At 41.7% G+C, this 26,281-nt stretch overlaps 1 protein-coding gene across 8 annotated transcripts in view; it reads left to right on the top strand.

The window, feature by feature from the left end:
* The window catches only part of phldb2b (pleckstrin homology-like domain, family B, member 2b), a 70,231-nt gene that overhangs the window by 8,258 nt on the left and 35,692 nt on the right, over positions 1-26,281 (top strand). For 5 of the 8 annotated variants that reach the window (XM_072689994.1, XM_072689947.1, XM_072689975.1 and 2 more), the window contains exons 2-6: positions 3,584-3,655; positions 4,590-4,719; positions 7,466-7,648; positions 19,110-19,229; positions 24,177-25,348. In XM_072689994.1, coding sequence (XP_072546095.1) covers positions 3,584-3,655; positions 4,590-4,719; positions 7,466-7,648; positions 19,110-19,229; positions 24,177-25,348 — 1,677 coding nt within the window. Of the gene's footprint in view, positions 1-3,583; positions 3,656-4,589; positions 4,720-7,465; positions 7,649-12,672; positions 12,889-19,109; positions 19,230-24,176; positions 25,349-26,281 lie in introns of those variants that run through there. The other 3 variants (XM_072689966.1, XM_072689956.1, XM_072690002.1) reach the window with 2 other exon arrangements.

Below are 26,281 nucleotides of genomic sequence, written 5' to 3'. Positions count from 1 at the left end.
ACTGCACTTTCGGCCTACCTTTTCAATTTGCCATTCAGTAAATTTTTTTTTCTCTCTGTAGCATGTTGATTCTAAACAGTATGATGTCACAAACACTCTTCAGGTTTATTTCCCAAGCATACTTTATTTACACTATATGCACTAATTGCAATGTACTAGTAGTGTATTTGTAAGTGTACTATTTTAATACTTTAGGACGGCCCCGTTTTTACATTTATAAAGTCTATTTTTATTACCCTTTCTGTGTAAGAGCAGTAAACCATAAGTGAACAACTAGTTTCATTTTTATTTTTTGTCTTCAACTATACTGTCAGCTACACCATAAATAAACATATAGATGCTAGTTACATGCTTCTTTTACATTTTTTATTTTCTAAAAGTAAACTTTTAGGTATACTTTACAAAAATTATATACTTTTAAGAGTAGAAAACTTTGAATATTCACTTAATTTACATCCTTCCATCTTCTTATCCGCTTATTCCTGGGACACTCACACCTAGAGGCAGTTTAGCATGTCCAGTTCACCATATGCCACCATGCTACCAAATGCCACCATATGCATTTTGGGATATTAGGGTTTTTTTAATATATATATTTGAAGTGAACACATGTAACTCTACTTAAGTTCACTTTAAATAAAACATATATATAAGGTAAACTCAGGATTAAGAACATATTTGCTTTTTTTATAAATTGAAAATTTCAAACAAATATTGTTTTGGATGTCACATCATAAGAACACCACAAATACACAATCTTTAGGGGACATTTTTATGAATACTTCTACTGACCAGGTCAGTTTGCACTAATGTCATTTTCTATTCATAATGTAGTTGATAAAAAGGGCAGCACTGTTGTGAAATACAACATAAATGTTCCAGTAATAGTCATTAATAACACTACACATCAACATCTAAGGTCAAAAATTCAGCTAGGGTCAAGTTTTGCCCCTCTCACAAGGCAAGAGTAGGAGGCAGGAGAGAAGTGTGAATGCACTTTATCGGCAGGAAGATCAGGTGCAAGGCGAAGACAAACAAAAGTTAAACCAAAACAAACCAGATATCGAGTAGAACTCAGTCTAAACAGAATCTACACTGGCAACCAAGCAAAGGCTTTATACAATGCTCGCCACGGTGCCACTGAACTCATTGTCGTACACACACTGACATGCCAAAAGTCATGGGATAACAGTATGTAAATTGATTTGTTACTTCAGGGGACAGCTTGAGAATGCCCACAGAAGCATAAGTTATGAGGTACTATCATGTGAGTGGGGTTATACACTGGCTAGTAACGGCAAGGTGTAATGAATTTTTTTGACTTTTGAGTTTGAATGAGGCCTGATAGTGGGTGCCAGATGGATGGGACATTTAGTTCTCAAAGTTGTGAGGGCATTTTAATTCACAGTGTCACGTGTATACCGGGAATACGTCATAGAAGACAATACCAGTAGTAGTTTCCATTGGACATGGCCAAAGTCATGCGACACCATACTAGTTCCTGTACTATGACTTTTGGCATGTCTGTGTATATTGAAACACAGACATGAAACACATAGGACTAATGATAAGTAGGCAGGGCTAAAGGTGAGATGAATGAACCAATACAAGGAGACTAAAGCCAATACAACAATAGAAACACACAGACCTAAAGAAGGCCAATTATAGCCTGGAGAGACCTCAAGACTTCATGTACAACAAATTTTATATATGTGTATGTTACTATGTATGTTACAACCAATGTGGATATGGGACCAAATGTGACTACAGTCTGAGTGTGCAAATATCGGATTTGGTCACTTGTAACATGACTGGATCTTGGTGAACCTGAGGCAGTAATTAGCTCTGCTCAGGAAAGTGCTCTGACAGTGTGTAGAGTGTGGAGCCTTGACATCGGCCCAACACACACACGCATATGCAACATGCTGATTTGGTTTCTTATGTGGTGGTGTTTGTTTGTCACTCTCTACCCCATTCCAGCTGCATGAGACTTAGGTATGTAAACTACATCATAGTAAACAGACTATTTCAGCCTCATTCTGCACACCACATTTAAAAGCCCCCATCATAAGAAAGAGAATTTTTGACTTATACAAACAAAATGTTGCATAATTAAGTGGTTATGTTGTAAGTCATTCAGAATGGTTTGGTGTGAAATTGACCACAACTTGCTAGAATTGCTACTTTTTAGAATTTTTTTAAATATATTCAGGGTGAAGAAAAACATGCAGAGAGTCATCACATTTTTGTAACCCTTTAAGCAACCTATGGACTGCCAAAAGTGTTATTACAAACTATTACCAAAGAATAGCCCCACCAGCTTGTACATACGTCCCTGTAGTTCCTGAATAATACACCTTAGTGTTTTATTATTCTTATTTAATAATACTTATAATACTAAATAATACAAAAATACAACTTTATCAATTGTTCACTCTAGAGATTGTCTGATTTGAGTTTTTGATGAAGTTTCTGACGCCAATTTTTAGAGGTCAAGGTCAGCCAATGGCTCATATGCGATTGTTTTGGCCAATATCTAGACATTTTCCACTTTATTTGCATGCTAAAATGTCACACTAATAATAACAAGTGGATGCACAATATTTCTGAACTGCCTCACTTATTGAACACTGACTTGAACCATCTTTATAACTAAAAATCAATTAAACTGTAAATCAGGGCTATTAAACATGGATATCGGCTGATGCCAATATATTACAAAATGGCAGATATCGGCTCCATATATGGGCCGACCGATATATCGGCCCTCCTCTAGTTCACTCACTAACTCATTCACTATTTGCAATACAGCACTTGCTACATATGGAATGGACTAGGGGGACCAAAAACTAAAATATGAGAAAAATGTAGAATGTGGACCTTTAAACTACTTCATGACATCAGTATAGGTCCACAGGTTCACAGATCCTCCAGCTGTACCTAGATAGCACTAACAGTGAGCAGGAGTGGCATCTCAGGCCACAGCTGTGAAACAGTTGACTGTGTGGGAGGGGTTGCTGCTTCTAGCTTTGTGGTAATGGCCACCTCCAGAACAAGAGCTGTCCATTTTCACAGTTCCTCCGCTGGCACCATGTGCCAAACACTCCCAGTGACTCGTGGGAAATTGCAGGCCTGGAACATTCCTGCCAGTTCCTCCCACCCTCTGTTCTACAACCATTTACTTTTTTCCCCTTTTAGAGCATTAGTCCCCCCCCCACACACACACACAATCACACACATACACACATTCCACTGTATATTTTTGTGGGGTGCTGGGACACTGCTAGTGTCAGTGTGGAAGTGCTCTGGTTTTTAAGTCATTTTAGTGAAATTAAATGTAACCCCTTATCTGCTTTCACACGGTACAGTTACAGACTGATAGGATCCTGCTGTAGGGGTTCGCAGCAGAAAGCTCTGTGATGTCTGTGACAAAATACAGTTCCAATCTGCACTATCATTCAGTCATCCAGCTGCAGACAGTCCTTCTATGGCTGGTCTGCATCTGGAGCACAGTCTGGTTCTAGTATGTGTGTGCGTGATAACGTGAGTATGGAAATAAAGTCTTTTTTCTTTTGTCCTCTAGGACACAGAGACAGAGAACATTGCATTTAAGGGATTGCAGCCAGAATCCGACCAGACCCTCCAGAATCCTAAGGTGAGTGATGAGCCCCTGGTAAATCTTTTCTGAATATTTAGCAGCTGGAGTTACAGTTTGTGAAGCTAAAGAGTGGTGATAAGGATAATGAGGGCTACTTGCCCCTTGTAAAATGCATTAGCCAGGACATGTTGGATGTCAGATGTTTTGCAGTAAGGAACCCTAAGGAAGTAATGGAACCTTATACCGGAGTCATTCCTGTGTTCCCAGGGCCCTTTATTTGCTTTTTGAAGCAGTCTTGGAAACAGCCCTGTGTTCCCCAGGCTCTGTGTTATCGCTTTGCAGTTGTCTGAGATTTTCTGAGAAACATCTTAAATACAGTGACATGCAAAAGTTTGTTATGGTGAATAACTAAACAAGTAAAATATGATCTGTCATCCATATATCTTAAATATGACACATTTCTTTAATATTTTAATTAAGGGTAGTTAAAAAAAGAAAAAGAAAAAGGGTCTGAAGCTTGTAAAGACTTTGTTTGGAGGATTTACTCCCATTTTCCCTTGCAAAAGGCTTCTTGTCATGTGAGAATCCTGGGCCGTCTGGCATGCCCTGCTCTTTAAGGTCTATCCACAGATATTTGATCATGTTTAGGTTGGGGGCCATGGTAAAATCTTCAGCTTCTGCCTTTTGAGGTAGTCTAGTGTGAGGTCTGTTTAAGATCATTATTCTGCAGTGTGATGTTTGCTGCCAAATTTTGCTGGTATTTCAATAAAATTAATGTTTTTCATTGGACAGTGACAATGTAAACATATCAGGCAGTGGCAGAAGTGAAGATGCACAGTGCTAACTAGGGGTTGTTATGCTTTCTGATACTTGTTAGCTACAATGATTTGTAGCTCCAGTGCAAAAGTAAGGAATGAAATCAAATATGTCTTGTCTAAATGATGTCTTGTCTATATTAGGAAAAAATGTGTGAATATTTCTCTCATCTAAGGTGCAGAGCCCACCCTTGGATCTGATTGACACTGGGAAAGGACTGAAGGTACAGACAGCCACACCCCATCTGGTCAGTCTGGGCAGTGGTAGACTTAGTGTGGCCATCACTGTCCTACCTCTGAAGGAGGGTAAGTTATTATTTCTCACACTCATAATCCACATAAAGACTGTCTGTTGGTTATTGGACTATTAATAAGGTAGCCTATCTTTGTTGCTCTGTCTGCTGAAAGTGATTGTCTCCGTGGGACATAGGATGCATGTGACTGCTATTGTTAGTGCTGACTCGGTGCCTGAGGGCTACAGAGGATGAATACAGTGCTAAGGTTATCTAAAAGGAAGGAAGGTGAAGGTGGGGGGGGTCACATTTCTGATGCTGATTTTCCCATAGCATAGAACAGGGTGGAGTTCATTCTGGCTTTGTCTTTTAGAGAAGATGAGGAGGCTTCACATGGATTTAATTTCACGTGATTGCCAGGTCTTGTCCCGGCGTTACAATCTCCGCATACCAAGAACACACTCTCCAAAGTTTCAGTCACATTTTTAAGATGCCATCACCTATCACAAACCTCCCCAATCAGTAGTGTGTAGCATGTGATGATACAAAAGGGTAATATTGTGGTAATTAACTAAACTTTTGTTTAAATGTCACTATATTGTATTTTATGTTATTTTTAATAGCAATAATTTGGTGGTGGTTATGCAGTTTATGACAGTATACCTTAGTGGTATACTTCTATTTAGTAGAAATAATTGCCATAATCTGGGCTAGCTCCTGTGAGCTGATTAGTTAGCAGAACAAACACTCCTAATGCAAAAATACAAACAATCTTTTGAGAAGCTAAAGTAATCAGTTGTTTAAAAACATAAGACAATGTGTATATATAAGTGGTGTAGTTTTCCACCTAGTTTGGAATTACGTTTAAAAAATTGTTCTGTTGGGGTTTTTTAACACAAAAACAAACAAACAGTACAAATAAAATGTGTCATTAGTACAATTGTATTTTTCCAAGGATACAACATTCCCCTTATCATGGAAGACGGTTATAGAGGGAAAAAAACAGTAAATGCACACTTCCAGTAAATAAACAAATAAATATATAACACCCTCACACATAAAGACACTATAGTCATCTTCACACCATACCTACATACTCAGTTTGCTTCATGACAGGTTCAGTTGAAAGTTAATGGAATACTTTAAGAGTGGTTCCTTTTATTTGACAATGTTGGGTTAGTGATCTTTGTTCCTAACAGAGCTGCAGCTGGTGTCTGGGTCAATGGGCTTTGTCCAAAATGTCTGACAGGGACTGATATACGGCAGACCAATAACTTGTAATGTAAGGACATTTCCACAACACATTTGCCAGGGAAGCTGACTCTTGTCCACATCGGCTGCAGGTCGGGTCAACATTTGGAAACATCTTAGAAAGAAACGTGAGGTTTTTAATATTTTTTGCACTGGCACACAGACAGCTTTGCCAACTCAAGATCTCAGTGATTTCTGGGCAGTTTCTGATCCTAATGTCTGCAATAATGTTCACTTGGGCCAAACAATTTTCGTACAAACTTAAAATGCTAATGGAAAAGCAGTCAAAATAGTTTAAAGTTGACAAAGGAATGTTCAAAAGTACAGTACTGAAACAGAACATTGCTCTGTTCACCTCTCCGGTCTCGCTATCACCATCGTCCTGGGACACACTGGAATGCAATCACAGAGAGAGAGAGAGAGAGAGAGAGAGTCCTATCAGAGTAGAGAAAGGACAAGGAGTCGACCTCTCCTCCTCCCGGTAGAGCAAGTAAAAAAAACAAAGCCATGTATTCCTGATTCTGTGACGCGCCGGAGACATTATCAGAGGAGACGAGACAAGACAAGACAACCATATTTAGGGATCAAACACACACAGTGACAGTGAGCACATGAGCACAGTGAGTGCCTGGAGCAGTGGGCAGCCATTGTGGCGGCACCTGCCTGGGAAGCAAAGAAGGGCCTCCAGCCACCACTGCCTCCGCAAGGAGGATGCATATATATATATGAATGGCGTAGGTCACAGCACTCAGTATAGCATTTCATATTGCAGGATGTTCCTCCCTTAAGTAAAGCAAATAGCCAATTCACTTGTTGATAAAGGTGTTACTCGTGTGTGTTACTACCTATGTAGATAGGTCTCGACTGGAAATAGCTAGCTTTGGGTTTTGCCAAGATGAAAACCAAGTAGACCGATTTATGAGGATTTTGACTGGAAGCAAGGATTTTGAGGGCAGATCGGCGCCTATTAAATCTGCAATTAATTGAAAGTACCATTATATTAACAGCTGTGATCAACAAAACCAACACATGGTCTTCTCTGAGTAGTTACTGTAGGACATGGTGTTCTGAAGAGAGGCCTAGGAGGGGATCTGTGTCACATCTGTAGTGTAAGAGACCGTAATGGCCAGGCCAGAGTGGAAATGTTGAAACAGTTTTCACACAGAGCGCCATTTCCACACAGACCGTTTCCTCAGAACACGACTGCCGGTCTCACTGCCAGTATTTGTCTGGCTGTATTTGTTCTCGGCTATTAAACTGTGGAGGACAGCGTCTTTCATCCAGTGGGGAATTCTGTAAACGTCTGTATTTTCATCACAATTAAATTTAAAAAGCCCTCGGGCTGCAAAACAGAGCAGGCAGAGAGCAAACCACACAGCTAGATGGCTTTCATTTGCATCTCTGTCAGCTGAGCTAACAGGCACAGCATGTGTAGATCACACAGATGGAAAGGTGATTTCAAGGTAGACAGTAAAAACTGGCATCCAAAGAACTGTTAATAGCCAGTCAGCGTTTTGAGTATAATCACTGCCTCAGTTCTGTTCCCTCTTGTCTTTCTTGTGTTGTAGGAATAACACGCATTGGCCGCGATGACGCACCCGTGCCTCAAGACATCAGCATTGAAGGGCCTGGCATTGAGATGGAGCACTGCATTATTGAAAACAGAGGAGGGGTCATCACTCTTGACCCCTGCGGTCACCTTTGTTCGCTTGATGGAGTTCCTGTCACCAAACCCACCCAGCTGACGCAAGGTACCTCAGCGTTTACACAGGGGCCATTGTTTTACTGTTTATGACCCGCATCGAGCCGCTTGTTAGCCTAATTGTTTTTTTGTTTTTTTTATTTAAGAAAAAAATGTAACACCTCAGAGGACCTTGATGGCAAGCCTTCCAGAAATGTTGTTGTCGCCCCCTGGTGGCTGAAATGTGCAACACAGTTGTTTCTTTGGAGCTCTTCTTGAGGATTATCCCAACTGATCGTGCATTTTGTATGCATTAGGACTACTCTGCAGTTTACAATATAGTTACAATATTATTTATAATATTGATTATTGATGATGATTGATTAAAACATTGTTTAAAATATATTTCTTGATGAATCAACATCAATTAGTTGGCAATAAATAACCTTGTTTTTCTTTGATTAGTACGCTTAGCAAAAAGGGTTCTTGGTGGTACCTTTTAGCATTATATATGGAACCACTTTATGTAGAACGGTTCTGTAATGGACCATGCACAAGAGCTTTTTCTTCTTTATGAAGAACTGTTTAACCAAACAATAAACAACTTTTTATTCATTGAAGTGATTCTATAAGCTACCATGGATCTATACAGAATCCTTGCAGAACCCTGTGTAGTGCTTTGATAAGCTCTGATTACTCGATCAGTTGTCAGTCGAAGATAATCAGCCGATTTTAAGACAGCACAGTCCTACTGTCTATCTAAACGGGCGTAAAATGGGGGAGGAGTTTGTGACCCTGGCAGTGAAGCGTGCTGTGTGTTGGAAAAGTGACTGATGTGTCTTTTTCCAGCAGCAAGCTGGCTCTGGACGTCACAGCGATCTTAATTGGAGTGGTTTTGGAGCGGCTGGCTGCTCCGTCTGTCCATAATGCCGTGACTCAGACCTTCCACAGGCACCGAAGCTGAGCAGGAGGCCTCACTATTATTGCCCATTCCATTCCACTTTCCTCAGACTGAGCTTTTCTTAGTTTCTCTACTTAATCATTGCGGGCTCTGGGCTCATTGTGTTGGATTACTTGCTGTGAAGTGATTAAGTGCGTCTGGCAAATATTTGCCACCATTGTTTGGCTTTGCACTCTCTGGTGGTGAACTGCAAACACTGACAGCATTTTGTACTGGCTCTTAGATTTTTGCATGTGTTTGTGTCTGTAGGGGGAGGGGGTAGGGGGCTGAGTAGAATTGAATAAGTGGTGCTGGAAGACTGGGGCTTAAGGTTTAGCTTTCTCCAGTGCCTGCAGAGATACTGGAGAGGGAGAGCGAGAAACCAAGCTTTATAAGACTAAAGGGGACGAATCAAAGAGAGACTGAGTTTCAGAAGGGGGAGGAAGTTGTAAGAGATGGAAAGAACGAGCGGATGGAGGGGTTAACCTCAAAACCACATCACCCATCTTCAGAGTACTGGAACACCACGTGCTGGCATAAAAGGTGCAAACAGAGAGCGTGAAATGGAAACAGTCTTCAGGCTATGACCACCCCCCATCCCCCACCCCCCGGCACTAGATAAGTCATGTGAATTAGATTTTAAGCATGGTCTAGTGGTTCTGACACTGCTGTTACTTCTGCTGATCCAGGGTTTATTAACAATGCATGCTTTCTCAAGGATGCTGGATAAGTTAAGCTAAAAGTGATGATTGTCCAGTAAGAACCTACATGGATCGATAGGGTTGGATATATTAGGTAGCAAGTGAACAGTCAGTTCTCCATGGCAATGTGTTAAAAGCAGTAAAAATGGTCACACATAAGCCACTTTGACAGGGGGCGAATTATGATGGCTAGACGACTGGGTCAGAGCATCTCTAAAACATCAGGCTGGTCTTGTGGGGTGTTCCCAGTATGCAGTGGTCAGTACCTAGCAAAAGTGGTTCAAGAAAGGCACCACTTGTCTTGGGCACTTAAAGCTAATTAATGCAAGCCATGGAGGCCCCAACTCATGGACTTGAAGGATCTGCTGCTAACTTATTGGTGCCAGGTACCACAGTGCCCCTTCAGAGGTTTTGTGGAGTCCATGCCTTGAATGCTCAGATCTGTTGTGGAAGGACAAGGGAGACCAATTCAATATTGGGCAGGTGGTGTTAATGTCACAGTCATAAAAGTTTAATTACCACATAAATTACTGAAAATGAAATGTTCTTGTAGTTGAAATTATTTTCCACTCTACTTTGCAGAAGGTCTCTAGTTCAGAGATATTCTTGGGTTATCCTGCATACACAGCTTGTTCAAGGTATCTTCACAATTATTCTGATATTTAGGTCAGGGGACAATGAGGGCCATTCCAATAATCTTCAGTTTGAGTCTCGTTAGATAGTCCATGGTGGTTCTGGTATGTTTTGGATCATTACCTTGTTGTAGAAAAATGTAAGCATTTAAACAGATGGTTTGACATTGGCGTCCAGGATTTGCTGCCCTTTTGTGGAATTCATTCTTCCCTTCGCCCCCAACACAACCCCAAAACATGATACATCCACAGTTGGCAAGGTGTCCTTTTCATGAAACTTGTTTTCACTCCTTCCAGCCCTTGTTTCCAGAGCTTTTCTGGCTTTTCTGACGAATACGTCAATGGTTAAGGTTTCCTTCTCATGACTCTTCGTGAAGATTGCGTTTGTGCAAGCAACACTGCACAGTGGAATGGTGCGGCCCTCTCTTTACTTAGCTAAACGCTTATGCAAGGTCTGGCAGTCTTATGGGGTTTTTTATTTGTCTGTCTTATCAACATATGCAGTTCTCTCTATGAGTTTTCTTGGTCTTCCCGATCTTATCTTGACCTCCACAGTTTCCCTGACCTACCATTTCTTGGTAGCATTCCACACTGTAGATAGCTCAAGCTAAAAACCTCGCCTGCCTTGTGGGCATTGATTACTTTCATTTTCAGATCTTTAAACAGTGTGTTTAGTCCATGTTTAGTACTGCTAGTACTGACAGTTCCTAATTATAGGCAGTGACCTGCCCCAGGCCAGATTTGCCCCAGGCCAGATTTGGGTTTCATTTATGATGCTAAATGAGAAATCCTATTTTTTGTTAATTTATTTAGAGATTAGGGTTAGAGACAGTTTTGGCATAACATTTCCACTTCTATTGCATTCTATAGAATTTTTATTTTAGTGCTGCTGTATTTAGTTGTATTTAGTATTTAGTGAGGTGATTGCTCGAGTTGTTATTGTACTTACTGTGTTCATTCTAAGTTAATATTAGTTCTAAGTTAATATTAGATTTTTTGCAAAGTTGCTCCACTACTTTGGAGCCATTGGCCAACCAGTACATTCACTTAAACCAATACTTTCCAAGTACTTTAATTATGAAATTTCCTTTGAACTTCATATCGAGGCCTAGATTAGGGCTAAACATCAGTCACTGTTCCATTTCCCTTTTATGCACTAAACTGCTAAGAATTTGGCCTAGCTGACCAATTGGGAAAAAACTGGCGTTATGAGGTCAATTCTGCAGACATTCCACTGACTCAGGCCTCCTCATGAGAAGGTGCACAGGTCACCAGTAAACATTATTTCTCAATTACATTTGCACTCTGAGTGCGTTCAGCATTGATGGCACAAAGTGCACTTGGGAGGGTACCACTGCAGAGATTGAGAAACAGCCACCCCCCCCCCCCCCCCACACACACACACACACACACCCTGTGAGAACAAAACAAACCTGCTATGAGGAGCAAAGTTCTTCTTCATGTCTGCCTCTTTCCAAATCTGTTCTGATACCATCATAGGCATTGATTTTCAACTTTAAGGGATCGACAAGGCAAACAGTATGTGATTTCTGGATTAAATAAGTATTTCTGGATCTATGAATGTTTAAAACAGTGGTGATTGGCCCTTCTGAGGTTCTTTCATTTGCAAAATGCAAATATGGAATTGTTCATGGAAAATATGGTCACTGGTAGGGCTGGGCGATATGGTAGAAATACTATGTCACGATATGGAAAGATTTTCTTTTGCGATACACAATATTATTCACGATATATATAATCACAGACTAATATACTTAGAAACTACTATTTAGATACTCTCCCTGAATAGAGTGTTTTTTATTCAACATCTGCTGCTCTTCATCTAATTAAACCAGTCTCATTACACTGTTTGTAAGGAAACCTGCAGCTGATCCGTGTTTATTAAGCACCAACAGTATCCTCTATGTGCTTAGAAAATCCTATTGATATCACAGTAACAACATTTATCATGATACGATAAAAGGTTGTCATATTGCCCAGCTCTAGTCACTGTTTAAAAATATAACCATTACTAATATATAATATAACTAATATAACTAATATAACTAATTCCTATCAGTGAGTGGACCTGTACGAGGGTCTTTGGTGGGGCAGTGGTGGCTTAGCGGTTAGAGCCCCGGGCTATTAGATGGCTTTTAGATGATACCCGGACTCGGCAAGCTGCCACTGTTGGGCAAGGTCCTTCACCCTCTCGGCTCCCCGGCCGCAGCAATGGCTGCCCACCGCTCCGGGCATGTGTGTTCACTGTATGGATGGGCTAAATGTGGAAGCCAAATTCCATCTGTGCCTGTCGACAATGGTCAGTGTGGTTGTTTAATGTTTTTTAATGTCTTTCGTTTGGTGCTATTTTGCCCCAAAACACCCTCCACATATCTCTGCACCCGTATTTTAGGCCATAGTTTCTCAAAACTACCAGCAATGGATGTCTGTACGTGTATGTTCTCAATGGGAGTAACATGTGACATGATTTAAGGTAATTGTGAAAATGAGATCTGAGAACATTTCCTTCCATACTGGGCTTTAATCATTTCTAACTTGATTGGGTAAAATCTAAGTTGAATCTTTCACAAGTTTCTCTTGAATTTCTTTGTCAACATCTGACTTCCAGATTTGGGATAAAAACCAATGGAATTCCCCTTTAACTGGTCACCTTTAGGTATTTTCTCCATCTTTCCTAAAGGGAGCTAGACAAAGGGGAAAGGGGGGAAAGGGGGGAAAGGAGGGCGGGGATTAAGCCTGCCCTTTACACTCCTCCAACTCCAGTCATTCTGCTGAACTCCTGGCAGTCGACTATTGCTACACTGTGGCGGCAGTGCTGACCCTCCCAGTGCTTATACAAATGGTTTGTTGGCGAGTTTATGGTCTATCCTAATAAGTTTAGCTTGCTGAGGGCAGCACTTCATTCATCTCCGAGGAGAGCAGGGAAACGGAGGACACGCCGTTCACTTTCTCCTGCTTTCTAACCCAGGAGACAGTTGGTGTTGTGTGGAGCTCTCTGGATGGCACACTGTGGAAGGTTAGTCCTTTTCGCTAGTCCGTTTTCACCAAACCCTCTCACACCTACAGCGGTGACTGATGTAGCTGTAGCTGTCCGTCACGTGGCCTGCTTTAAATAATAATAATTATTATTATTATTATTATTATTAATTAATTATAAAATTCAGGTTTTAATGCTGTTTCTACTTCCGTAAGCGGTTCTTAAGGTTTAAAAGTTGTTTAATGAAGAATGTACTTGAATTTACTTTTACGTGGGAGAGTTTTTGCCAGGCTGTGTGACGCCGGTGTTGCTCTATCTACCTCACTTTGCTTTAATCGATGCTAAAGGTGTTAGCGGTGTCCGACTCGTCAGCGAGTCGGTTCTTCCGAACAGATTGTTTTCAGCTGTTCGCCTGAGCCGATTCACAAGTTCGAATGGGATGGGATGTTTTAAATGATTTATTATTTAGAAATCAACGAGATTAGTATGTCCTAGACTGAATTTCATTTGTAACCCTCTAATCTTTCAATCAAGTGATGCCCAGCAACTACATCTAGTTTAATAGTAATAAAGAGAAATGCCTCAGAATTAAGGAACAAAGGTCCTCGGCATAAGATGAAGGTTCTGTGTCCATTAAAGAGTTTTCCTAGAGCGTCCAAGCCAAGAACCGTTTAGATCTGATAGGCTTACATTGGTTTTGTATAGATCTGCCATGGCTAAGCATTTAACAGTAGGGGAGAGTAGGGCTTTTTTATTGAAATAAGTGTTATGTGTATATGAAAATTAATATTTATTATTTATTAATATTTATATTCAAGCAGTATACACTTCTTCACTGCAGATGAAAGTGTAAACTTTGTTTTTAGAACCAGCCAGGGGTAAATGAAAGGTGTGCAAGCCCTATAGGCAGGTTTATTTGTAACATTCGATAACAAGCCCGGTGTGTAAATGTCGTTTTCTCTTGTCTATCTATTAATCTATTGTCATTGTCATATAGTTGATAAAAAAAAAAAACTGCAACTAACCCCACCGTGTGGAGGCTGTACTCTAGTGTAGCTTTTACTGCAAGTTACTTGCTTTAAAATGGTGCTTTATTACAACCACAAGCATGCAGATCAAGTAATAGATGTATAAATGTGATTTATGATTTATATTAATATAGATAGTTTAATAAAACTAACAGTCATCAGGGTGAATTTATGCAAAGGATTAGAAGTTTCCCCCTTGTATTGCTTCTATAAATGAAATCATGATAAGTAAATTCATTATTTAACATATATATATATATGTGACTGACCTAATGTGACTGATTTAACATATATATATATAAAGTGACTGACCTAATTCTACAGGTCCAGGCAATTGGTGCTTGTAGTCTTATGGTTGGAGATCACCTGAGTGTCTCTAGAGATTGTAGTATGAAGACTGGACATGTCTGGAAGATCCACTGACTGGTTATTCAGTATTCCTGGCTATGATAACACCATGAAGACCAAAGAAAGCTCCACACAGCTCTGAGAAAAGGTTCTTGAAGTGTGTAGGTCAGGAGAAATTCACTGAGCATCCCTTGGAGTTCAGTTAAATCCATCATTAAGAAGTGGAAGAAATATGGCGCATGTGTAAAACCTGCCTAGAGCCAGACACCTATGACTACAATAGTAGCAAAATATCAACATTTAAAATAAGTGACTAAAAACCACTCAGCCCAAACAGCCCTAGCTCTCTGGTGTTCTCAGGTAAGCTCAGAGAACATAAGCGCCCAAGGAAATGTATGAATGTAAACATGAATGTAGACTCTCTTAGTGGGTAGAAGTGTCATACTCTTAAAGTTCAAGTCTCTTTCTCTCTTAATGAAACTTTCTGATTTATCCGATCTGTGAAGTGGAGGTGGAGTCGAGTGACTTAATGATTTACTCAGTAAGTCTTCTGGAAGTGAGTAAAGTCTTAATATAACAGCTCCGTCACAGGAGCGGAAAATTGACTGCTTGACGTTCTTGGGTAATTCGGCGACTATAAATGGCTGGTCTATAAAGTCGCATGCAAGTTTAATTATCAGATCAAAGACACTGTCTTTTTAATCCCAGGCAGAGACTGGGAGTGATTGAGTTTATGAGTGTGTGGATTTACTCGTAGTGCAGAAGGAAATGTAAGAGAATAATCGCAGTAGACAGCCAGTGCATATGACCCCCTTCCAAAAGGTATAATCACACTCACCCAGAGTTTTTTGTTGTTTTTTAACACAGCTGGGTTTTGGTAGGTGACATTTAGACAAAAGTTTGTTCACAAAGCTCAACACTTACATACAATGTAAGACATTCATTGTCTCTATTTATTTAGGTTTTTAGGCACTGGATCCCAGCTGTGTAGACTAAACACACCTTTCTGGTGACCGAACCAAACCATGTTTATCTGACAGTGCTATCTCTCAGATCACTGTTTAGACAGACTGTGGGGATTTTTGTGATGATGAAACGTCTCGCAGTATGAAGCACTCATCAGGCATTTTGTCTCCATCTGTTTTGTTGTGAAATCTTTTATGACCTGCTGTTCAGGCTGCTTTTGTCCTTTTTTGCACTTTTTTCCCAACAAACAAGGCTCTGACAGAATGGGGAGAAGTAGTCTACCAGTGTACCTAACAGAGGAATGCTTCTGAAAGATTTAGGAGGCCAAAAGTCAGGGCTTTGGCATGTTAATGGCATGTAAGGCCATCATCTTTTTCACTGAGGGCATTGAAATGCAGACCAGCTTTTCAAATGCAAATGCGTGAACTAACTAAAGCCTGTGCTGAGATGGACAAGAAGGGTTCAAGTAGCCTACAAAACATCTTGAGCTATGTGGTATAATAAGCAGACCTGTAGTTTCTTAAGAGGCTAGTATCTACTACTAAAATTGAAGTATTGAAACTATGGACAGTTATAGTGTCCATAGTTTGCAGTATTGTAAGTGAGTCACAAAGGCCCGAAACATACGTCGCACAAGAATACGAACACATACGCTTCAGGCCACGTAGACTGGGTTTTGCTCATAGCTGTGTTCGAAAATGTGAAGCGGACTTCAAGCGTGAGCTGCATTCTGAGCGCTGCCATAAGGAGCTCTACAGTGACAGACAGCCAAATTGTCTTGCACCCGTAACATGCATTTTTCCAGTCAGCTGGCAGGGTGGACCAGTTTTGTACAACAGGGCCGTGCATTACTAGGCATTGGCATTTGCCTTTGTACCTGTGTTGTATGCTTCTGGCCTCAGGGTGGTCTAAGTGGGTTTTTTCTTTTCTTTTTTTTATTGCCATGGATCGCTGGTATCTGGTATCACTCCCACCCCAATCACAGCTGTTGATGAGTGCTTTACTGATTGTTTTAATGAATGGAAAAAAATGCAAGTCTGTACTTTTTTAATGTTGTAATCACAATACACCGATCAGCCATAACATTAATATAACATTGATTAAATGGCAACTGTCAGGGGTTGGGATGCATTGGTCAGCAAGTGAACTGTCAGTTCTAAAAGCAGGAAAACTGCCAAGCTAAAGAATCTAAGACACTTTAACAAGGACCAAGATGGGATTGCTAGGGGCAGTGGGGGCTCAGCGGTTAGAGCTCTGGGCTATTGATGTCAGGGTTGTGGGTTCGATACTCGGGCTCTGCAAACTGCCACTCTGCCACTGTTGGGCCCTTGAGCAAGGCCCTTCACTCTCTCTGCTCTCCGGGCGCTGGAGTTGGCTGCCCACCGCTCTGGGTGTGCGTGTGCTCACTGCCCCTAGTTCAGTAGTGTGTGTGTGTTCACTATCACAGATGGGTCAAATGCGGAGGACACATTGACAAATACACTTTAGGTTTGGTTCGGTGCACCTTTAGACTACTGGGTCTACTCGGTCTCTGAAACGTCAGGCTGGTCTTGTGATTTTTTTTTTTTCTTCTGGTATGCAAAAGATGGTAGGTACTGTGGTAGGTATTTGTGGTCTTGCCATTCTCATTGTGATGCCCGACCTCGCAGTCTAAAGGACATGCTATTGCTGCTGCTAACATTTTGGTGCCAGGGGTGCTTGGGGAGTCCATGGCTCATTGATGAGGGGGGACCTACACAGTATTAGGCAGGTGGTTAGTATGTTATGGCTGATTGGTGTTGCATTATAATGGTATTTTGGCTGTATTGTGCAGATGTGGAATCTGGGCTGGAGGACAGTAGGCTAAGCGTGTTCATTTGTCCAACAAGAGGGAACCGTGCTAGACAAGAAGACAGAATATTTTTACACAGCTGGAGAGGAAGTTTCTCTCTTGCTCCGCACACCTATGACATAATGCCTGCAGACTTTCTTGTATGATGTAATGTTTTATAAACTCACTAAACTTGGCATACTGTTCTTCCCGATTCATGGTCACATCTCCTGTACAATAAAGTGCTTTTCCCTGAGGCCTTGCTCCTTACGTTATACTCTTCAGAATTGAGCTGCTTCTCCATTTGCAAGCAGCTCAGAATCGTCCAGCCAGAGGTTTGGGGTTTGGTGGGGAGGGGGGGAGAGGTCCCACATATTTTCCATGAACTGTTATTCCACTTTCTGGTGCAGTATTTTTTTTTTTTGGCCACTCAACGCTCTCTGATTTCAAATCAGTGGAAAAATTTGTTTAGCTTTTCCCTAAGAGAACATGGAGGTAGGTGTTTACAGCACTAAAATGTTACTGTCTGGTTTTTACTTACAAATTTGAAACCTTTCTGACCCCTTTTGCATGCCATGAATTGACTCTCTGTAATAAGGACAGGGAAACAGTAATTGGGCCTGACCATTTTTTGTGTTGATTTAGCGATACTTATTTTAACGGATAATCACATTGGTTTTGACAGATAATTGCTCAAGAAAGAATCACAGCTGTGCCACAGTTCGCATATCACATAAATATAATATCACTGTCCTTCAAGAATAATAATAACGAATAATAAAAAAGAATAGAAAAAAGGTTGATATGCGTCACATGGGCGTGGGCAGTATGGTCAAATTATTATAGCATAATATTTAAAGACATTGCTATGATACACAATATTTATTGCAATTATTTAGATTTTTTAAAAAACTGCTATTAAAATACTGTCCTATACTCCCTACAATGGATTTTCTTCCAAATTTGCTGCACTACATTCAATGAAACAGGACTAATTACACTCTTTGTAATGAGAAGTGCATTTGGCCAGTTTTATCCGCAATATGCTCAGAATAAAATAGCGACATTTATAACAATACAATAAAATATTGTTTTGGTGCCCACCTCCAGCGACACTATAAAAATTACTTATCAAATCGAATGTATTTTTATAGAGCTTTTTACAACTTACATTATCACAAAGTAGCTTTACAGAAATTAGTTAGAGGACAAGAGAAGAACAAAACATAAACATAAAACCCCCTGGTGAGCAAGCCGAAGATGACAGTAACGAGGAAAAGAAACCTTGGGAGGAACCAAGACTCACAAGGAGAATCATCTTCCTCTGTTCAGAGCTAATTATGAATTATCACTGTACCACCGAGACTGTTCATCTGCTCAGGTGTGCTGATCTAATCCTAATATAATCATAGTAGTGATGGTAAAAATAATTAGAATAAAGAGGGTTAATGTTGATCATAATAATGGTGGCAGATAATTATGTCCATGAGTCTATGTCCATTGTCTTTAGGCAGAGGGCAGTGGCTGGAGGGTGGGCAGCTGGTCTGTTGCAGGTGCAGGGGAGTGTATAACTGACTGGCTTGAGTGTAAGTTGTCAACTATCACATATGTTTAAAATATATGACCAGAACCAGAATTTCCAGGAATGTAGATAAAAGCTCCAGAGTGGCGGCTGGCCAGTTTTACCTGCCAAACGATACATCAGTCAAGCTTTATGTTGAGCATAAAGTGGAGAAGGACTCAGTCTAATATAAACCACCATGAGGGCGTGATTGATTGGTGGAGAAGAGCATTTCTCCATATATGTGTTTAGTTTTAGGAATGTCCATGTTGAGAATTAGCAAGGTCCTCTAGCTGAACCTGTTCCTCATACAAGCTGTGAGGTGTTTGGACAGCTGTGGCCCTGTCACGGTGAGGTCGCCACCCCAACGTTTTGTTTAATGCTCTGGGTTTTGATCGTAATTGATGGCCATCTCCAATGCAACTCTGCTTGCACACACACACTGACCAAACAGATGGACTCAGATGGGTGCAAACGTCTCAAATGTTGCTCCTCTGAGGTTTATTTGACTGTAAACGTTCTTTCTCTTGTGTTCTCTCTTCTACAGGGTATTCTCTCTGTTTGGGTAAATCCTACTTCTTCCGTTTCAACCATCCAGAGGAGGCCAACCGGATGAAGAGCATGCTGCCTCAGAAGAGTCCCGTGTCTCCACTGGTCTACAGCACAGGTATTTTTTTTCTTCTCTTTCCTAGACCTCCATTGGAGGGTTTTGTTGCCCAACAAGGCCAAAACTAACAGTCATGTAGCTGACAGATTTGCAAATGCACACACATCTTGTCTCTCTGGAGCAGAAAAACATGAATCTGAAACTGTCGGCACCATGCCTAAAGCCCCCCAGCATTGAGCTGTGGAGCAGTGGAACTGTGTTCTCTGGAATGAAGGATGGTGCTTTGGGAAGAGTTGGGGAGTTGACAATGAGGTGGAGTGGTGATCATCCAACATACTGACCAGAATCGCTGTTTTTGTTGATTGCAATCAGACCTTCACAGCAATGCTCCAAAATCTAGTAGAAAGGCTCCCCGGACTTTAGAGGCAAATAGGCAGGTCCATGTAGTGTATCTCGTCTGTAAGTATTTGCAAATATTTACCTGCTACATTAGTGACTGTTCAAGCTGGCTGGATTTTCTCATTATACTGCATATAATCAGAAGAGTATCAGTCCTAATACTGATACTTGAGGTACTCCATAGCTGATGGTAGCTATACAAGAGGAGAATTACCCACATTAACTGAATGTTCTATGATCCTGATTTCATAAGTGAGTTTTCCAGGGATTTTTCTCAGAGTGGTATAATGACTCTGATACCACAAGGCAAGCTGGGTTAGCAACACCAAGAAAAGATCTTTTACAGACAACATACCCTGAAATTCACTTTTTTAAACCTGCAGCTGTAATACTGTACTGTGAAAAGCTCATTGTTGTGTTGTGCAGAGCAGACACTGCTGACAGTGGTAAAATTGTGAATATAATGTTAATCTAGTGTAACATAATTAAATGCTAAATGCTTCAGAAGCCAGTATGTAAATGTGTTCTAAATGCTATTTTGGTGTGCAATACCATGGATTTTACTACAGTTTGGCACTATATAATGCCTCTGTATGTTATGCCTTTAATATCATAACAGTATGTCCCAGAAAACCTGCTCCTTGTGCTCCTTGCTGGCTAAAATATATGAAGAACCTAAAATCCTAGCTTAGTAAGGTAGCTGCAAGGGGGGCTTAATAACTTGATCCTTGTCCAATAGGAACAGAGCTGATTGACATTCACATTGGACACTCCTGATATTTGGGCTGAAATGATCTGGCTAATTGAAACACGCTGCTTTGTGAAACACTGGGGAGTTTAATAGTTGGGCACCAGAGTAAAAACATTTACCAGATTACCAGGGTTAACAAGATGCAGCGTACAGTCTCTTACTGACTAAACACCCACCTTTCACATTTTATTCCAATCTAAGTGGCCTGAAATCAATTAAAAAGTGGTAGGATGTTGCTGTGCCAGTGGTGGGTCAAAAATCCACCCGCCCCTGTGTTACAGTGAACATCAGGCTGGCTGTTTGTGGGGTGTCTGAAGGTTGAGACTACACACTTCCCATTCTATCTTTCTATCTTTTTCCAGACAGAAGGCACACAAATGAAAAAGACCCCCCCCCCCCCCCTTTCCCCACTTATCCCCTATGGACTCATATAGAACTCATATCCCATATCATACACAGCCCTCATGAACCCTGTTGTGTGTGCGTGTGCGTGTGCGTGTGCGTGTGCGTGTGCGTGTGCGTGTGCGTGTGCGTGTGCGTGTGCGTGTGTGTGTGTGTGTGTGTGTGAGAGAGAGAGAGAGAGAGAGAGAGAGAGAGAGAGAGAGAGAGAGAGAGAGACAGAGAGAGAAAGCGAGAGAATTGGGTTCGGTTTCAGGTAACTGGGCCTTCCCTCCTCATCTTGGACAGGTGTGTGTTATCAGTCAAACAGCAGACTCCCACAATAGGAGCCTCTTTGCCTTTGAAGTGCAAGAACCCTTTTAAGCACATTTTACTGTCTGTTCGTTCGGATGTCTCTGCTCACAACACACACACACACACACACACACACACACACACACACACATTTCGTGTGCAAGCAGCCAGCCAGTCGTGTGGAATGTCTTCCCCTGTCTGTGTACAGATGTGGTTTGTAGTCCCTGTGGTGATTGATAGTTACGGGGGAGTACTGTAGTGTACTGTAGATCATTTTCTCTCTTGGTAGATGGTGGAAATGCATGCGCAGAGTGGCTCCTGACCCAGAGACTGCAGATGGAAAAGCCTGAATCTGCAGTAGGCTGTGGGAGACCTTGTGCTGTCTTTGTATGGCAGGGTGCAAGTTGAATAAAACTGCTGAAAAGAAAATTAACAGTTGCACAGAGCAATTTATCAAACTACCATAAAATACATTACATGTATTTTAAATACAAATACCTGTAATAGGCGGAATAGCTTTTCATCTCCAGGCTCTGTGCGGCAGAAACCGCATTATGTAGGCAGGGCAACACTCTAGTGATCTCCATAACTTGCATAATCCAAGTTATATTAGTGTAAAATCCAGTACAATTCAATGACGGTTCTGTGTCTTTTAGCTTGTCCAGAAATGCATGTGTGAAGCGTGTCCCTTATGGGTGTCAATGCAACCATGTCTTCCTCTGGCCGCGTTCAGACATTTTTTTTTTTTGAAATTACATTGTAACACAGAGCGGTTACAAGCTGTGCTGTTCTAATTCTACTTGAACAGAGACCTCTCCCCAACTATTTATAAGGTATGTTACCGCACTGTGCCACCATTGAGAACCTCCCTCACTGCTGTGGTCCATTTTCCCGTCTCCTCAGAGAATATTGAGTTGAACTGACATAAAAGTCACATGAATTCCTGTCTTGCTGTTCAGACCGAGTCTCGTTGACGCGTATTGGATGAATATCGGATTTTAATACCACTCGTGAAATTAAAAAATGTCAGATTCAGTGTGGGTTTTTTTTTTGCCCTTCGCACTGCCACACAGATAACACAAATGGGTCACATCTGATGTAAAAGATTGGATTTGGGCCAGAGTAGAGTAATATAACAGGATTCTACACAAATATAATGGTTATGCAGAGTTAAGCGGTTCACGCTCCATCAGAGTTACCTAGTGCAGCAGCTGTTAATTTAGGGTCAAAACGCTGCATAACATGCCTTTAAACAACTCAAAGGTTTCAGGCAGCCAAAGTAGAGGAAAGCCTGCTTCCTGCTTCTTGGGACAGTTCATATCTTTCATATGCCCATGTGTGGCATAAAGAGACAGATTACTGGAGGAATGTGTGTGTGTGTGTGTGTGTGTGTGTGGAGAGAGGGATGTTCTTAAATGCCTTTCCCTAAATGACCCTTGTGATAGCTCTCAGTTTCTGCTCTAGTTCCTTGTCTGTTTGCATGGTACAGATGTAACTCTGATTTAAATGCTGTACATGTGCACACACACACACACACACACACACACACACACACACACACACACACACACACACGTACACTCTTCCCCTAAGGTTAAATGGATTTCTCTGGCCTTGGCTGAGACCTGGGAGAGTTTATGGTCTGCGCTGGTATGCGTGTTGTACGAGTGTGCGTGTGTCAGGCGTCTGCTGAGAGATATGCTTTGATCTGTTTGCACTGTGTCTTGACGCACAGCAGACTGAAGCTGCTCTCAACCGTACGGTGCAAAGGCGAAACAGACAGAGCGTTTGCAAGGGAGACGGACTGCGAACACAAAGCCAAAAAAAAAGTTTTGACCGAAGAGTTCTGCCGTCCATTTTTGGCTTAGCCACGTCCAGCTGGACTGGAGAGTGAAGCTTCCTTCGGACTAAATTGGGAATTGGAATTTATGTTTAGTCTGAAATATTTTAAAGAGACTATTAGTGCTAGACACCAGACATTTTATTAAGGTTTAGAATGACTTTAAACAAGTCAATTATTATTATTGTTATTATTATTATTACTTACTTCCTTTTTTAGAAAATATACATTTTAATTTTTTTGTTTGATTATACAAGCAGCTAGTTTAGAAATAGGGTTGTTACCCATTGGGCTAGAGCAGAGTATAGCTTGTAGTTTGTGTGTGGTTTTCAAAAATCCCAAAAATAAGTTGTAGCTGGGCTTTGAGTCGGTTTCTATATTTAATCTTTCTTTAGAAGCCATGAAACAACTGAGGAAAAAAGCATTTAGGTACTGGGTCATTTAAAGGCAGGGTTATGCTGTTTACCCTTGAACGATTTATGCCAAACTATTCTATGAATAGACCAGCCTCAGGTACATCTTAATAAGCATGGCTCTGTGCTTTCTTAGGAACCATTAATTCAAGCAGTGCTTTAGCCAGACAGATTGGCAAGAATGCAATATCACATTCTTTAAAATGCTTGCCAAAGTGAACACAAGCAGGAGTCGCATATCCCTTAAAAAGTAAACAAGATATAAAAATGCATCAGCGCCAACTCATTACTGATTCAGCTGCATTGATTTTGGAATTTTGTAATTTTCAAGGTTTTTCAGGCTTTTTCAGGCTTTTCTTATACATATAAATAATGCATCTCGAACAACTTGCTTGGCAAGATGAGCATAGGGTTAGTCTGGTTTAACCAAGATCTCATGAGGGTTTGACCAGGCTGCATTGCCATGGCTGTGCTGTGTGGCAGGTTAAGTTTTTGGATAATTATTTATAAACAGCTTTTGGACCGATAAAGGCCAGGAAATTTCATCAGAATCAATTAACTATGAATATTTGTATAGCCATTTTTAAAGGCTGGCCTACTGGTGCATTTAGTCTGCTTATTATAATGTACTGTCTTTTAAATGATATAATATTTCTGCCATGTCACCCACACCTGCTGTTCATCATAAACTTTCAGGAAACTGAGAACAACTGTTTGGCTTTCTGAAGCTGAAGCTTCGTATTTCATTCCTATTGACTTAAGTGTGTTTTTAAAACATCAAAATTGTAACTTAATAACATAAATTTGAGACTTACTGAAATGTATTTAATAATTAAATAATAAAGGATTGAACCGCTGTGACTCGATTACCACTCTGATTACGCCCCCTACCTCCCCCTCTCTTTCTCCAGACTATCTGAAGTTCAGCAGTGATTTTAGCCACAATGTGGGCGGGCCCAGCTCCAGAGGGATGCGCTCCGTCTCCGAGCTGCGAGAGTTGATGGACACTCTGCAGAGAAAAAAACAGGCCTTGGAGAACAGCCTCCGGACCAGCGTGGACAGCAGCCCCTCTTACTTCAGCATGACCCAGTCCCCGCCCACCACACCCAACGCTTTATCACCTGTGACCACCTCCAGCCCTATCCCGTCCTATCAGGAGCAGGCAAGGCGTCTTTACACCTCAGATCGTCCTCCCCTCTCAGTTAAAGTGCCCACCCACTCGTCCGGGAGCATGCCCCCTTCTCCCCGGCGTTCAGAGCCGTCCCGTGAACGGGACCCATCCCTGCCATACTCCCGACCCATGACCCGAAACCAATCTCAGGACAGCCTGCTCTCTGACAATCGTCGTGCTCAAACGTCTGGCTCTCTACTGTCCATGTGGAACGGTCAGACCTCCAGTGTAGGTGATTTCCTTCCCCCACCAACAGGGGGCAGTGGTAGTGGAGCAGCCAGCATGCCTTCCAGCCCGCGGCTGGCCCGCAGACACCCGGCTCAGGACGCAGGGCAAAATGGTGCTCCAGAACCTGCACCCCGCCAGAGAAAGTACTCTGCTGGTTCTCTGACGGGACTGAGCACTCATAGCCGCTCTTTGCCTCGGCTTTACCGCCCAGCCGATGCCCCGCTAACTCCTCTCGCCCCTCTAGTGCTCCCCCTGCCACGCCGTTCACTAGACAGCCGGCCTTCTCGGCCCTCCCCTGAAACAAACCACCAGAACGGTCACTCTGAGGTGGTGTCAATCTCTCTGACCACCAGGTCAGGCACCAAAAGTGCCCCAGCGCCTCCAGACGTCACCGTGCCCTCAGGTGCCACCACCAGCCCCCGGCAAGCTAAGAAGGTCAGCCTGATCTCCAGTAGCGGCTCCTGCTCGGACCTTGAGAGGCTGGCGTCCTCCGGGCCCTCGCCGGCTCCGGAGATTGGTCTGGGAGAGAGGAGGCAGTCGTTTGGAAAGGCCGGCCTGGGCTCACAGGGTGGCTTCCGAGAGAGAAAGGGTAGCATCAGTTCCCTAAGTGGCAAGGAGGAGCTCCAAGATTATCACCAGAGACAACGAGACGAGCGACTGCGAGAGCAGGAGGTGGAGAGACTGGTGAGGAACTGTTCTTTGTTTTTTGTCAACCTTTGGTGTCTGACATTGGCTTCTTTATTTTTTACACTAGAGCTGAGAAGCTAGGTAGATAGATGCTTTTATCCAGGGATTAGCATCATGCAAACTGCATGATTAAATCATTAAACACTGGACTGAACATATAAACATGTTGATGATTTCTTACTCTGCTTAATGACCAATCGTTATGACCAAGAATATATTTAATAAGTTCTTTGCTGTTTTGATTCTTATCTAAAGCAACTTGGAGAACTGTTCAGTTGCCCACTCTAAAATTAGCTAGTGTGAATAGGCTGGAGTCCAGTTGTACCTCTCAGTTTAGAAAAATGACTACCTTCACCATTTGTGTTGGATTGGATGGAATTTGGCCTCCGCCTTTAACACATTTGTGCAATGAATAAACGCACACACACTTGTAAGCACACACACAGTGATACAGTCAGCATGTGCCTGGAGTAGTGGGCAACGAGAGAGGGTTAAGGGCCCAACACTGGCAGCTTAGCGAACCAAGTATCAAACCCAAACCCAGTTCTCTAACCACTGAGCCACCACTGCCTACTGCTAAATATGAAAAATAAATAACTAAATAAATTGGCCACAACCTTGATACAAGGATGGAAAAAAACATCTCTTGAACCATGATTGTTCAAGCCGAGCTATACCTGAAGGGCACAAAGGGATTTTAAGAATTTTGACCATTAGTTGGGGAGGTGTGGGTCCAGTTTTAGCTTTAAGGAGCAGGGTCAGGGTTTTGAATCTGATGCAGGCAGCTTCATGAAAACCAGTTAAGGGTCTGTGTATCGTTACAATGCAGTTGCTGCTGCAACTTAAACTATATCAGTATTTGCTTGACTTTTGTGTTTTTTCTAAAAAAAAGAAAGAGGTAGCCACCCGTGGCAAGTGGCAAAAATAGAC

This window comes from Salminus brasiliensis, chromosome 1 (assembly GCF_030463535.1).
Source record: "Salminus brasiliensis chromosome 1, fSalBra1.hap2, whole genome shotgun sequence".
NCBI classification, from domain to species: Eukaryota; Metazoa; Chordata; class Actinopteri; order Characiformes; family Bryconidae; genus Salminus; species Salminus brasiliensis.
This window is presented reverse-complemented; position numbering and strand designations above follow the sequence as displayed.